The sequence below is a fragment of the Trachurus trachurus genome, assembly GCF_905171665.1.
Source record: "Trachurus trachurus genome assembly, chromosome: 17".
Taxonomy (NCBI): domain Eukaryota; kingdom Metazoa; phylum Chordata; class Actinopteri; order Carangiformes; family Carangidae; genus Trachurus; species Trachurus trachurus.
In genome coordinates this window covers 14,085,380-14,101,563 of record NC_139900.1, presented here as the reverse complement: position 1 = coordinate 14,101,563, position 16,184 = coordinate 14,085,380, and the positions used below count along the sequence as shown (strand labels likewise).

The 16,184-nt window shown below is 40.1% G+C and overlaps 1 protein-coding gene across 1 annotated transcript in view; it reads right to left on the bottom strand.

Moving 5' to 3' along the window:
- The window catches only part of myripa (myosin VIIA and Rab interacting protein a), a 30,054-nt gene extending 15,609 nt beyond the window's left edge, over positions 1 to 14,445 (bottom strand). Inside the window, exons 1-2 of the mRNA XM_083991289.1 lie at positions 14,248 to 14,445; positions 13,085 to 13,255 (exon numbers count right to left, since the gene is read on the bottom strand). Coding sequence (XP_083847415.1) covers positions 13,085 to 13,194 — 110 coding nt within the window. The 5' untranslated portion in view covers positions 13,195 to 13,255; positions 14,248 to 14,445. The remainder of the gene's footprint in view (positions 1 to 13,084; positions 13,256 to 14,247) is intronic.
- Between the last annotated feature and the right edge of the window lie 1,739 nt (positions 14,446 to 16,184).

The following is a 16,184-nucleotide window of genomic DNA, read 5'->3' as shown; positions in this document are numbered from 1 at the left end:
CTTCAGTTCAGTATATGAAAAATCCACTGATGGATCAAAATTGTTCCACTGATCATTTCACCTCTACACAACGACTGAGACACATTTTTTGAACGTTAACTCTGATCATTCAAACGGCTCTAATCTTTAGGACACCATTTCTGCAACTCTCACACGATCAAAATGTAACAGTGTGCCTCACACACTGTGGGAGAGAGAGACGGACGTCCTCTCAGTACAACAGCACACTCCATTACTCAGGCTCAATGGACGGTATAAATAACTGAGACAGAATACACACACACACACACACACTTGTGCAAACTCAGTCAGACACAATAACAGTAACGTTCAAGATAGATAAGTAACAAGAAGAAATATAAATGCACACAACACTATCCTACTGAGAATAACTGCACTAAACATGTTCACATACACTGACTCAGCAGCAGGTTGCAGAAATGCACACATAGACGGGAGCAACAACAAAACAACACCAATATTTCCCACTTAAATACCCACGATTACACATGAAACATACAGTACATGTGCACCAGCTCACACTGTACAGTATCTGTGGTGCAGCTCTGTCCTCACACATCCTCGTCTAAAGGAGCTCTGAGGCGTACAAAGAGAACAGACAGAGCTCGAGCTGCGTCAGCTGCAATAATCCTCACAAAGAGTCTGTTTCTTGGTGATAAGCTAATGTGACTTCTACTAATTTACTAGTGTTTGAGGATGTGAATGAAAACCTGTGTTCTTTTCTTTAGGGCAAATCACAGTCATGTTGTTTTTTAAGGGTAATGTGGTCCACTGCTGGTCTGCTGCTAACTGCTTTGATAGCTGTTTGTTAGTTTAAAGAGGTCAGTTACAAGTTATCACATGACATTTGCAACGATTTGTTATATTTGAGGAAACATGCAGAGGAGTCTGCGCCTCCACAGGCTTCATCTCTCAATCTACCAGGATTACCACCCTCACTATACTGTGTGTGTGTGTGTGTGTGTGTGTGTGTGTGTGTGTGTGTGTGTGTGTGTGTGTGTGTGTGTGTGTGTGTGTGTGTGTGTGTGTGTGTGTGTGTGTGTGTGTGTGTGTGTGTGTTCCGGAGGTGAAGAATGCCAAGATGTGTGTGCTCTGTTTGTGTGCATGTGCTCTGAATGTGTGTGTCTGCTGTTTTTGTCGTGTGTGGGCGAGAAACACATGCCAGCAATCCCCGAATCATCAGGTGCAGTGGCAGTGAACTGACTCCTGTGGTTTGTTCCTGAGAAATTGTCACTCTGCTGGAAGACACAAGATAAACCTGAGAAAGGCTAACACCATTTTGTTATGTGCATTGAAAACACACTCTGTCCCAAAATCCAGTCTACACTTGATACAGTACACAACATTTGATAGTAAAAACACCTCTCTATACAGTTTTTTCCCAATTGCTAAAACACATTTCTTGAAACTTCCACCCGTTTTCTCAAAACCTTAAACACAAATCGAAAACTTCAAACTACACTGACCAAACTCCAGTCTTTTTCATCAAAGTCAAACTATCACCTTAAAAGCAGTTATCCTGCATTCAAAACCAAACAATGTGCTCAGATCAAACACACAGCAAGTAAAAACATATTCACCACGTAAAATAATTTAGGACAAAGCATTCAGGGCATGTCGTTACGTAAAAGAAAATGTTTATTGTAAATGCATTTAGCAAAAAAAATATCATGACCAAAGTGATATCTACATTTAGCACTTTCATAAAAACTAAATAAAAAACTGTAATGAAAAGGGCATTACTGCACAAAGTCACTGAGATTCATTATCAAACATCACGTCTTTGTGCAGGGGTCCGGCCAGAAGACCCTGAACTGTATGTTTACAGTAATGTTTATTGTAGATGGATGCACATGTGCCACCTGTGCTCTGAACTGACTTTTATTAAAGCAGAAGTGAGTGATCCGGTCGTTTTCGCTAATGCTGCGTTCCAGGCAGGCTTTTGAAATCGTAAATTACAGCTTCAAGTCACAACTTACGACTTTGTAGCGTTCCAGGCAACCCACTCGTGTTTTTCCGACCTGTTTTACCGGTGAAAGTCACTATAACGGCCACTCGTAACTTCCGACCCGTGAACTCGTACCAGATCAAACTGGTACAACTTCACAGGTCGGAAAAACACGAGTTACGAGTTTCCTTGAACGCACCATAACAGTCCTCGTCCCTACGTCGCCACATTCACGGCGTCCCTTGGCTGCACACACAGCCCTGCATGCTGTTCTCTCTCCTCATTGGATAAAAACTGTAGGATACGATAAAAGTTTTCTCCTCGGCTCAGAGCAGAGCAGAGTGACTGACAGACCCGTGTTTCGGTCCAAACACTCTATGTAAGTGATTGCTGTCGGAAGATACAACTATTTAAGACTTAGATTAATACAAATATATCACTTACTTCTGCTTTAAATATACATGTTCAATTTTGAGTAGTTGTGTGTAAAAGATGGCCGTTGTGTTTACAGTTGTGCAACACAAGCGTTATCACCGTGTGAAAGGTGGTGTGTAAGGTTTAGGATGAGTTTTGCAAATTGTGCAGAAGTACCTGAACAGTGTTTAGTTGAGTGTGAGTTTAGAGTTTAGACCACTGAGAATTTGGTTCAGAGAACGGGGTTTAGTGTTTTAGCAACTGAGAGAAACTGTAACATAACATTGTACAACAGCACTGCATAATCACTATCACCATAAATATCAATCAACACATCTCCACAACATTTCCAACTGAATTTAACACCATCACCCTCATGTTTGTATGTATCACACAGCTACAAGTAGACCTAACTACAAAACTAATTTAAGAATTACTAATCAGTGAGACCGACATATGTTTTATTTGAAGAATACCAGTTGTTGCTATCTAAGTATAGAGTACCTATATCTAGATTAAATGTTAAACTATTAAGCTGTTGAATCAGGGTCCGTTAGGGCACTGAGCTGTTAGTATAGGGACTTGGAGGCACTGCAGCAACTTTGATGTTACGTATATAGCACGTCACATGCTTGATGTTTGTCTTGGGTTATATTTTGTTATATTTTCCTAATGTTTTTGTTTTTTGTCTGATGTGAGGTGTTATATTTTGTAATGTTTTTTTGTTATGAGAAACAAGTGTCTTGGACGCAAGAAGAAATTCAGAAGAGATTCTGACAAAGTACTCAACTCAACTCAGTTCATTCTTCAGATAATCTCATGTTTTACACAGGATTACACAGATTTACATGAAACTGTACATACAGATTATAACGTATACTGTATGTATGCACACTAAGTAGGCAAGAGACGTACAGTCCTTAGCAGTAATAATTACTGCAGTGTTTCAAAGCCTTTTTACCGCTCAACACTTCTGTTTGAAAGTACATGAATATCGCTAATCTCATCCTGAGCTCTTCCTTCCCCTTTCTTTGTAGGGAGTATTATCTGAAGTAGTTACTGTGTTGCAACAATCCAGAATGAAAGATTTCAGCATTTTAAGATTTTATCTCACATAATATCAGTTCACTTTTAAATAGTTGTGTGTAATAGACGTTCAGTTATCTGTCACTGACACCTGCAAGAGTTCATGAGAGGGGATGCACGCCTCCAGATCAGATCAGATCTGAGTTAACCAACAGTTCCTCTCTGCGTGACTGAGGGGAGGCCAACTTGTGCAAAGTAAAAGAAAACAGAAGCGAAAATTCTAACATTATTTTCAACATACTCATCTGTATTCCTTTCCTAACATCAAGTGTAGATGCAGATTGCTCTCCCTTATAGATAAACACAGCCCCCCCTGTCTATCACTCACTACTGCTTGAGATTCTGTGAGGGTGTTTCTTCTCACGGGGGTGGCAGGGCAGAAATTGAGAAACACGGTGCGTGAAGCCAGAAGCCCATTTTAACGACTCAGGGACTGAGGAAGCAGAAAAGTGCACAACCTGCATGACATGAGGGATTTGGCTCATAGATTTGATATCAGAAAATGGTACGTGATCCTGTGTGTCAATATACTTCTGCTAGAGAGAGACGGGATGTTGTGAGAATGTGGTGGACATCATTTGGTAGCTTGGTTTTTTTAAGATCTTTTATATTGAGAGAACATGTCCTTGGTCTCTTCATAAATAGAGAAACTTAGTATGAAGCAACAGAGAAATGTCAGAATATGTCTAGACATATACTGATATAGCAAACAACAACCACAAAAAAAAGGAAATAAATTCCACGCAGAACAACAATAGTTTCATCAAACTAGATTCAACAACTGGACAAGTTAACAAATCCCTAATTATACTCATGCAGTTACACACATTCACACCTGAAAGATGCTCAGTACAGATACAGTGTGAATGGAGGTGAGCACCCTGGCTCAACGGCACCACAGTGACATACACATGAGGTAGCTGTGCTTTTCCCAACAGGATTTAATCCAGCCAGTTCAGGGATTGAACTGGCAGCCGTCTAGTCACAAGCCTGCTCCTCTTGCCACCAGTGCCATGGCGAAAGCAGGCACAATCACAAACTGCACCCTCCAAAATTGGCAAGGTCAGTTTCCTCTAATTTTCCCCTAATTAGTAGGAGATGCCAAACAGTCTGAGCGAGTTTAGATAATGTGCCTGTTACGCTGTTTGTCCACTTCAGGCAACAGTAAGTGGATTTACAATTTTTTTTTTTACGAAATGCCCTGGTTTTTACCTATTTTGTAACACAGAACTATGAAAATGTTGTGTCTGTCTTGGGTGAGCTGTGCTCTTGGGCTATGGGATGTGCATGATTGTCCAAGCTTTGGACATTTCTTCACATATTGCATCAGTTATGTTGTAAGTAATGAGTTGGTAGTTGTAGTGTTGGAAGTATTATCTAAGCTAAATGTCCTTGATTGTAAGCAAAGCCACGCAGAACCTTTCCCCAACTCCTAACAGATGAAGACAAATATTTATGGTTTATTGTGCTCTTTTAGAAGTATAATTAAGGGAGACTAAAAGATGTTGATGTTTTGCAGTGATGAAGTGTTTATAGGTTTGTAAAATGTAAAGAAAATGCTTTGGCAACAATCATGTTTCTATACAACTACTATACAGCAACAGCAAATACCTTTGTAGGAAACGTAACTGCAATAGATTATATCTTGTATTGACATGACGACAATATGGCTCACAAAGATGTTGAATGTACATGTCAGTAAAATATGCACAGCCGACATATTTGTTTTTGGTACAATATCAACTTATCCTGACTACAGCATCATTAGACTTTTTATTGGTTAGGCTCAGCTCGCTGTGGGTTAAGTTTATGGAAAGCTCCTGGTCTGGTTTCATACAGAAAAACATTCACAATGACTTCGGGTATATCCTGTTTACTAACATTTAACAAAACCATTGACAACACTGCTTATATTTCCTTCTCTGTTATTAGTAGAGGAACAAACCCCCAAAAAACCCTTTAGTTTTTGACATACCCCTACCCGAGGTAGAACAAAACACAACCATGTTTTTTCATATCTTTAATATGTCTAGTTTATGAAATGGATGGTTGTATAAAAATATTTTACTGCAAAATTATTTTTTTTGGTTAATATTTAGATGCTTACCAAAACCGAAAATAGTGAAAATTTAGGCTCCTCGAAAAGGGGCAGTGTTTGCCTTATCACATGTATCTCTGGTAATAATAATCAGAATGTCACCAAATTTGGAATGGATGTTAACAGACAGTTATTGAATGCAGTAAAGCAAAGATTTGATCAATACCTTTGCCCATCTTTGAGATTTATACACTTAAACACACATGAATTATAGGCGAAAATTTAATCGGAAATTAAAAATCCAGAAGGTATGTATATATTTGTCTGTCATTATTAAAGTCAGAATACCAATCATTAAAAAATGTAATTTATATGTACCAAAGACTGTTATCTTATCATAAAAATAGGTTATTTGACTATAAACTTCACCCAATGTTGTCACCAGCCCGTAGCAGGTAACTAGTGCAGCCAGCTTCAAACAGACAAATAGGCTATAATGGGGTCCGATTTGTGTAAATGTGTGAAGAGAAGGACACAAACAATAGATTAAGCTAAAACAATCAAGTTAAAACATGACATTATGAATAAAATATACATTTCTTTATCATTCTAAATACATTATTTATTTATATTGTATGTTATTTTTGAATAACATGATATGATGACACTATGAGCCAACAGGCTGTATGACACTATATTTTCACATAATTTACTTGGAAACTTTGACTGACCGAGTGGCAAAATCAAACAATAAACATAACTTGAATCATACATTAATAAATAAAATAAATAAATCATAAATAATATAAAGTGTAGAAGTACACTGGAGTTACACTGGGGTTCTGAAAAAGTCAAGAAACGCTTGCACCCTGCAAGGGCTCCAATTCAGTGCAATTTCAAGCCACCGCTCTTCAGCAGCTGATGCCACTTCCACATTGATAATAAAGTATAGAAAAGACATAAATACCATGTAAATTCCACATTAAAACTCAATTGTAAAAATATGTTAAACACATTTAAAGCAGTCTGAATACAAAAACATCAAGAAAACTCATCAAACCATATTAAACATGCTAAAAGAGGCACCTCTTACAATAACTGGGGTTAAATGCACATAGATGAGCAGTCAGAGCACAGAAGTATCAACATGAACACACAGCAAATACAAAAATACACAGACAGGCAGAGAAGGACCAATTCAGAGAATGGGTCTAATGCCACACTCTTCATTGAGCCCCCCCCCCCCCCGTACATGCTCAATGCCCATGTAGTACAGTAAGTAAGAGAAGCAACAGGATGGTTCGTTAAATTAAAGTGGCAGGCAACTGGACTTTTCTAATATGATGATTTCTAATGGTGCTTCTGTGTTCTGAAAGTCTATTCTTCAGAGGTCTTGAGGTCTTGCCAATGTAAGCAAGGCCACAGGAGCACTCCAACAAATAAATAACATTACTGGTCTTACAGGAGATGACCCCTTTAACTTTGAAAACCTTGCCAGTGTATGGGTGGTAAAAAGTCTTAGTTTGACGAGTGAAGTTGCACGGCTGGCAGTTGCCACATTTGTAGTTACCAGGTTCAACTGGACTCAGGACAGAGGTGGATGGAGTGGGAGAAGTGCCCTTACAAGCATGTTCCTGAGGTTAGGGGGTCGTTTGAACACAACACTACAGTAGGTGGCTGCCCAGCTGTATTTTTAGGGAGGGATGTCATGAGAAAGAGGTGAGTATGGGATGGCACAGGTGAGTCTTTTGTCTGCTGTTCTGCTCCTGGTGTTTTTCACACAGCGAGCTTGTGTGTACTCAGCAAAGCAGTTAGAGGCCTGTGCAACCCACTCCTATTTTTAGCCTCTTGTGAGTGTAGTATTTTGGGCATAGTTACGAGTCCACTAGTTGATGACGTAAGCAAGGTGTGTCAAGGTGCGGCACAGTCCTGTAAACAAAATAAAGGTTGGTGGCACACACACGCCAGAGTGAGAGCGAAGCACATTTATTAGACGTGAGCTGTGAATACTACATGTCAGAGTTAAGTGCTCATCGACCTGCCAACAGAAGATGGACAGCACAGGTATCCCCACGCCACGGATGGACTGGAATTCGTCTAACCTGCCTGATGCATGGAGAAAGTTTCGCCAGCATGTAGAGCTAATGTTTTCGGGCCCTCTATACGCTCTAAAGAAGAAGAGGAGAAATGTAGCTACTTGCTACTTTGGGTCAGCAAAAAGGGCCGTATGTAACACATGGACTCTTATGGCAAATTAAAGAAAACTTCTAAAGACATACTAAGACAAGTTTGGAGCTTATGTAACGCCAAAAGCAAACCCCATTTGCACACTTGAAGTTTCACGAGAAGAAACAGGGGGACAGTGAAAGTTTCAACCAGTTTGTGACTGAGCTAAAGCTACGCGTAAAAGACTGCAACTACGACGACAACAGCGATGAGATGGTCTGAGACCGCAAAAAGTTACTCTGCTATGGTCCAAACCTCACGCTTGAAAATGCTATTGATATTGTACGTTCACATGAGTTGTCGCAGCAGCAGCTAAAGACGATGGTTTTTCCTGCTGCTACCCCGGCTAGCCAGTCCGTGCATGCAGTGAACAGATGGACAAATAAAACGGAACACACACGCCATGGACGCAAAATGGCCAGCGAAGCAAATGGTGACAGTGCCACTAGGAGCAGAGTGTGGTGCATTTGGGCGAGGGCACAGCCGCACAGAGGACTGTCCAGCAAAAGGACAACAATGCAACAAATGCAAGAAATTTAACCATTTTGCTAATGTGGCAAGGTTAAGAGGGCCCGGGGGGGGGGGGGGGGGGGGGGGGGGGGGGGGGGGGTTGAACCGACACCTCCCGGGTAAGAGTCATGTGCGCTTGCCAGACACCCAAATGGACATCCCTTTGGCCAAGTAGCCAGGGCACATGATCAATTGGAGGCATAGTGACAGGACCACCACTGTCACACTAAGGTTTGCAGGACAAATACACAGCAGAAATGGGCAACATTTAAGTCCAGGAAAGTACACACTGTTTCTGACTGCACAGAGCAGAAATAGGTAAAGTGAAGCGCAAATTAAAGTTTAAAGTTGACACAGGCGCCCAGGCTAATGTGATACCAGCAGACACATTTCACAGAATATTTGGAGATGTGGTATTAGGCTCACCAGACAGTTGCATATCAGGATACAGGGGGCAGATGCTTAAAGTTAAAGGAGGTTGCAGGATAACATGCATATACAAAGAGAAAACAGTCATGTTAGACTTTGATATTGTTGATGTTGAAAACGCTCCTGCTGTCTTGGGCATGAGAGCATGTCTAGATTTGAACATGGTTAAGCTGGTACACATAATCCAAGCACAACCAGAAACACACACAAGCATCACTGAAGAGTTTGCAGACGTGTTCAAGGGCATTGGGCTGTTTCCTGATGAATGCGTCTGTGGCAGGACGAAGGAGGGCCCAGGCGGAGTTTGAACCCTAGTCTCCCAGGTAAGAGTCATGCACGTTTGCCATTCGACCAAAGGGATATCCCAGTGGCCAAGTAGCCAGGGCACATGATCAATTGGAGGCATAGTGACAGGACCGTCAACTGTCACACGTCCTCCACCTCAAACCTTCAGCCACACCAGTGGTGTGCCCACCTCGCCGCATCCCATATGCTCTTCGTGGCAGGCTCAAAGGTGAACTGGATGAAATGGAAAAAATGGACATTATCCAAAAGGAGACAGAACCAACTGAGTGGGTAAATGCTTTAGTGGCAGTGGAAAAGCCAAAGACTGGAAAACTCAGGATGCGCCTTGATCCTCGCCCCCTGAACAAAGCCATCCAGAGACCACACTATCCAACTCTAGACGACATCACACCAAGATTAGCTGGAGCACAATATTTCAGCGTGTTGGATGCCAGATCCGGCTACTGGACAATTAAACTAAGCCATGAATGATCCATGCTCACTACTTTCAACACTGTCTTCGGCAGATACAGGTTCAAACGACTTCCGTTCGGAATCATATCTACACCCATGCAACAAAGCAGAGCTGGAGACCATATTGGGCATGGTCATTTACCTCTCCAGGTTCGCCCCCAGACTTTCAGAGGCAACAGCTCCCCTCAGACAGCTGTTAAAGAAGAACAATGAGTTTGTGTGGGACTCAAATCACGACACAGCTTTTCAACAGGTGAAAGACCTTCTGACACAGGAACCTGGCCCAGTACTCACATACTTTGACCACACCAAAGATGTAAAGCTGCAAGTCGACGCATCCAAATGCGGCTTGGGAGCCGCATTGCTCCAGGAAGAGAAACCAGTTGCATATGCATCCAAAGCACTGAATGAGACTGATGAAAACTATGCTCAGATAGAAAAATAGCTTTATGCAGTTCTTTTTGGATGCAAACGGTTTCATCAAGTGGTTGTTGAATCGGACCACAAACCGCTGGAATTAAAAATGCGGAAACCTCTGTGAAAAACACCAGGAGCAGAACAGCAGACAAAAGACTCACCTGTGCCATCCCATACTCACCTCTTTCTCATGACATCCCTCCCTAAAAATACAGCTGGGCGAGCCACCTACTGTAGTGTTGTGTTCAAACGACCCCCTAACCTCAGGAACATGCTTGTAAGGGCACTTCTCCCACTCCATCCACCTCTGTCCTGAGTCCAGTTGAACCTGGTAACTACAAATGTGGCAACTGCCAGCCGTGCAACTTCACTCGTCAAACTAAGACTTTTTACCACCCATACACTGGCAAGGTTTTCAAAGTTAAAGGGGTCATCTCCTGTAAGACCAGTAATGTTATTTATTTGTTGGAGTGCTCCTGTGGCCTTGCTTACATTGGCAAGACCTCAAGACCTCTGAAGAATAGACTTTCAGAACACAGAAGCACCATTAGAAATCATCATATTAGAAAAGTCCAGTTGCCTGCCACTTTAATTTAACGAACCATCCTGTTGCTTCTCTTACTTACTGTACTACATGGGCATTGAGCATGTACGGGGGGGGGGGGGGGCTCAATGAAGAGTGTGGCATTAGACCCATTCTCTGAACTGGTCCTTCTCTGCCTGTCTGTGTATTTTTGTATTTGCTGTGTGTTCATGTTGATACTTCTGTGCTCTGACTGCTCATCTATGTGCATTTAACCCCAGTTATTGTAAGAGGTGCCTCTTTTAGCATGTTTAATATGGTTTGATGAGTTTTCTTGATGTTTTTGTATTCAGACTGCTTTAAATGTGTTTAACATATTTTTACAATTGAGTTTTAATGTGGAATTTACATGGTATTTATGTCTTTTCTATACTTTATTATCAATGTGGAAGTGGCATCAGCTGTTGAAGAGCGGTGGCTTGAAATTGCACTGAATTGGAGCCCTTGCAGGGTGCAAGCGTTTCTTGACTTTTTCAGAACCCCAGTGTAACTCCAGTGTACTTCTACACTTTATATTATTTATGATTTATTTATTTTATTTATTAATGTATGATTCAAGTTATGTTTATTGTTTGATTTTGCCACTCGGTCAGTCAAAGTTTCCAAGTAAATTATGTGAAAATATAGTGTCATACAGCCTGTTGGCTCATAGTGTCATCATATCATGTTATTCAAAAATAACATACAATATAAATAAATAATGTATTTAGAATGATAAAGAAATGTATATTTTATTCATAATGTCATGTTTACTTTTAACTTGATTGTTTTAGCTTAATCTATTGTTTGTGTCCTTCTCTTCACACATTTACACAAATCGGGCCCCATTATAGCCTATTTGTCTGTTTGAAGCTGGCTGCACTAGTTACCTGCTACGGGCTGGTGACAACATTGGGTGAAGTTTATAGTCAAATAACCTATTTTTATGATAAGATAACAGTCTTTGGTACATATAAATTACATTTTTTAATGATTGGTATTCTGACTTTAATAATGACAGACAAATATATACATACCTTCTGGATTTTTAATTTCCGATTAAATTTTCGCCTATAATTCATGTGTGTTTAAGTGTATAAATCTCAAAGATGGGCAAAGGTATTGATCAAATCTTTGCTTTACTGCATTCAATAACTGTCTGTGAACATCCATTCCAAATTTGGTGACATTCTGATTATTATTACCAGAGATACATGTGATAAGGCAAACACTGCCCCTTTTCGAGGAGCCTAAATTTTCACTATTTTCGGTTTTGGTAAGCATCTAAATATTAACCCAAAAAAATAATTTTGCAGTAAAATATTTTTATACAACCATCCATTTCATAAACTAGACATATTAAAGATATGAAAAAACATGGTTGTGTTTTGTTCTACCTCGGGTAGGGGTATGTCAGCTTTTAGGGGCCTTAGTTCCTCTACTATATGTTTATATCAGGAATGTTGTATCTCATCAGGCTGTCATGTAGGTCAGAATACTGAAGGTGGGGCTGGAGCAGATTTCCACATTAAGGCAGATGCAAATTGGAGGGAAATAACAACCATTAAGCTTATCTTGCAAATTTGCTTCTAAAAAACACATTTCTTATCTGAGTGGGGTCCCTGATTGCTGAAAGCATTAAGTAAGTAAGGTAGGCAACAGATTCATATTGTGTGAGAGGAGTGTTATGGACATAAAACACAAAGTGCAAGTAGGAGAGTGATGTGGAAATGACCTAACTTTTATTCTTAACCTGTGACTACAGATAATTTCCGACTATTATGCACCTCACTTGCTCTCTGCAGAGGCTCAGCTCGATACACACTGGGGACTCCAGTCAAATCCACCCAATTAGCAAATCCCTCTGTCTCTCCATTAGGAGGTATTGTGTTTGGCCTCTGAGGCTTGAGAGAAGTTTTGAGGAAGCCAGCCATGAGTAAAACAGGAAGGGCTGTCACTTCCTGTCTGATGTTTTGAGGAAAGACTTCAGAGCAGAGAGGCAGTTCGGAAAATCTCCACTCAGGACTTAAAATACCTTGAATGCAAATCAGGCCCCAGTGAAACACCAGTCACAGACAAAAGGCGTAGTATGAATCCTATAAACGTACACTGCTTTTACAACATCCTGCATTCTGTAAAGCTTCTATTTTATTCTTCTTGTCTGGTAGAGATAGTCTAAAACTGCCTGTGAAACTAGATGGACTGGTAAAAATCAAAGCAGCCACCGATTTATCTTTGTGATAATGTGAAAGTGGTCAGTGATAACCTATGGAGATATACAATATGCCTGAATCTTTCTAATGAGTTTCAGCTCACTGTTTATCTGTTTCTGGTTCACTCTCACTCTTCGTACAGCTTTGTTATCAGCCACAACAGGAAGTTGTTTTCAGTTGTATACACTCCTTGCAACAGCAGAGAGATGCTGTTAACAGCCAGTTGGCAGCTAAAGAGATATTAAGTACTGAAGAAAAGATCTGAATACAACATCCACCTCTGACTCTAAGTAGTAAATAAAGACTTTTGGAATAATGCGTTAAAAAGGCTAAGATTGAGTAAAAACACAGGGGTGTTCAATTTCAAAAAGCGTTGAATATATAATGATCTGACAGAAAAAAACACACTGCTGGCTGCTCCATGTTTACCATCCATGCTCATTGTGGAGGTGTGAACTCACCTGAGACGTTCCTCCTCCTTCTTGCGTAACTTCATGTCCCTCTGCACCACCTTCAGCACATGCTCCGCTTCGTTGTCTGTCAGTGCCGACAGGTCTAATTTCCGGCCCATGGCTGGCAAACTTTTGGTCTGTCACTCAACCCCTCTGACCAATCTATCAGCTTGTTGTCACCTGAAGAAGAGAGACTTTATATGAAGAGTCAAACAAAACCAGGCAAAGAAAAATACAATGGACTCTACTTTATCCAGCCTTTTGTAATGGTTACTCCATTACATTTATCTAACATGTAAAATTACTATTTTTCAGATCCAGACATTAGAGAAACAAAATCAGCTGAAACTACAATAGGCCTATATAGTTGCATTAGTACTTCTAGTTGAATCAGTAGTCTAAAAGCAAAAAATGTTAAATAGTAGAATTATTATGTTGTATTATCTGAACTAACACATGGCAGTATTGTGATTCTATTATGGCAGATCTGAAATCTTTTGACATGAGAACAACAAAGAGTATTTCACAGCTGTGGTCTGTAAGTAGTATAATCCTCCCACTAAGAAACTACATTATTATTGGTATTAAAAGAAAGACACATAATAGATGTTGTCAGTAAGACTGCACATACTGTGAACAACACTCATCCTTTATTACTGGCATGCCAGGTGGTTCACATGTAAACACCCTCCTGAATGACCTCATATCTCAGGGCTGTGTCCATTAACACTGAAAACTCATTTTGTCGTCCTACAAGCCACTTACACAACTAAATCAGGGGTATTAACACGGAGCAGGATTTGGGATTTTTGCATTAGCATTCCTGAGGAGAATATCAGTCTCTCAGCCACACATGGAGTTGCAGAGATTTTTGTTTTTTAAGTGATTGAAGCTAAGATGACAGTAAATAATGAATCCCTGTGGATATGAGTATCCACATTCTGCAGTATAAACAGTATGTTTTCTAGACCTAGGAAGCTGTTTCACTGAGCTGTTAGACAAAATAATGTTTACTAGTACAGACCAGTGTGTTCTCAGGAAAGATAAGATGAACAGGCTGCTGTCATGAAAATTTATAATAACATGTGCCAAGTTCTTGTAAAGACAATTTAGTTATTTTCTTTGTGTTAAGTTCTTAAAGATTAACATAAATCAAATGTAGAAAAACTCACCGACATCTGAGCCCGTTTCTCTCCCTGGTTAAAACAACTTCCACCTGTTTACCTTCCCATTCGCACACAAGGAGGGGGAAAAAAAACAAGATAAAAAAGATAAAACTCTTCATATGGAGTGTGTTAGAGTCACTGCCAGAAATTCGCCTGATATCCAGAGTCTCAAAGAGTCTAGGGGCTGGTCAGGACTTTCTTTCCTGTTCGTACCAGAGGTTGAAGTGCATGTGGTGAGGTCTGCTCAGCGCAGCAGCCTGTCCCGGTTTCCCGAGAGAAAGTCAGGATGAAGCTGCATGGGCCTCGTCTACTTCCACTGTTTCCCTGCCGGACACAGCTATGGAGCAGACGTGGGAGTTATGAAACCTGACGTGTTTTAACTTATCAGCTTAGCGGCGTGTAAAGGCTCTTAGAGGAAAAAATAATACATTTATTGCACCAAGTGGCCTTAAACAAAAGTGATATTACAATACTAGCCTAAACAGTAGTGAGAAGTAGCCTATTATTTAGCGTAATAATTTATTTAGCAAGCTACTCCACTAGGCCTACTACAAGATACACGAACAAATCCTGACCTACACATTCTCAAACTTATTTTGTTTGCACATGTTACCTCAAATATGTATATGAGATATGTATCCAGGCTATCTTTCCAACCTTTCTTACAATCTGGGCTGTTAATGTAGCGCTAATTAACCAGCTGAATGAGCACCTGTGCAGCAGAGTGATACATGTGGTTAAAAGTCCCATCTCCTCTCGTCCAATCAATTCACACGGTCAGAACTATTTTTTTTTAATGAAGGTAGCCTATTTGGCACAAGTTCTCAATTTATAAATTGGCATTCTCAAAATTATATTTAATACATTTTATTTTATTTTTCCTCATGATTAGCTACAATGTTAGCATCATTTTCTTTCCTCTCCTTAAGCTAATATTTTTTTAAATAAGAATATTGCATGCAGTTCTCGCATGACTTCTTATGAAAAATGAATTTACAAATTTTAGAGGGAGGACAAAAGGTATGAAGAGGTATTAAAGAGGACCAGAGCTAGTTTTTCACCTGTAACATGTTTGAACAACTTGCAGATTACTGCAAATCTTTCTTAATATTTATCCTTATTCCACGTTACAGTTAGATATTTTGTCTTCATTGAGGGTGTAATGAGGACAAAGTGTTGTCACGCTGGGTTTGTCACAAAACTCAGACTTGCACACTGTTAGTGAGCAATCACGTGCATGCTTGTTTGACGTATTTCCAGTTGCCACAGTGTCTGGTGTTTATACCACAAAGTAAAGAGGACATGCTGTCACTCATGTGTCAAATGGGTTGACCCTAACCCTAACCCTATTGAAAAAATGAAGTCAGATAAAACATGCAGTTTAATAAAATAACATAAGAAAAACACTCAGGACAGGAGCCTAGGGGAGGAACAAATAAACATGAAACAGAATTATCTAATCTTAGCCATAAGTCCACTGTACATCAAAGAAACATACATTTACATTATTTGATGGTATCTATCTGATCAAGTTTAAAGTCAAATGGTTTGATACATTAACTGTAGTTATTTTGTGACCCTTTGGTTTCATTTATGTCTCTTTGTAGTTGTGTTTCCATCTCTCTGTTGTAGTCATTTTATTGTGTTTCATCTGGTGTGTCTTTTTGTGTTTTTGTGGGTGTCACCTGCTCAAAAATTGTAGCTTTCCATCCTTCACATAGCAGATGAATAGAGGCTCTTCAAAACATTTTGTCACAGCAGATACACACTGGCATCACTCACTGACATACAACAACAACATGCCACATACTATAATGTGCAACATGCTATGTGTAAGGCCGCTGTGAAATCCATTTGTGTGCTGCAAGGGACAAAGGCAAGTTCTCAGAAATGTTATCAGATAGGGTAGATGTAGTCAGAAAGATTACAATCAACTTTCTTGT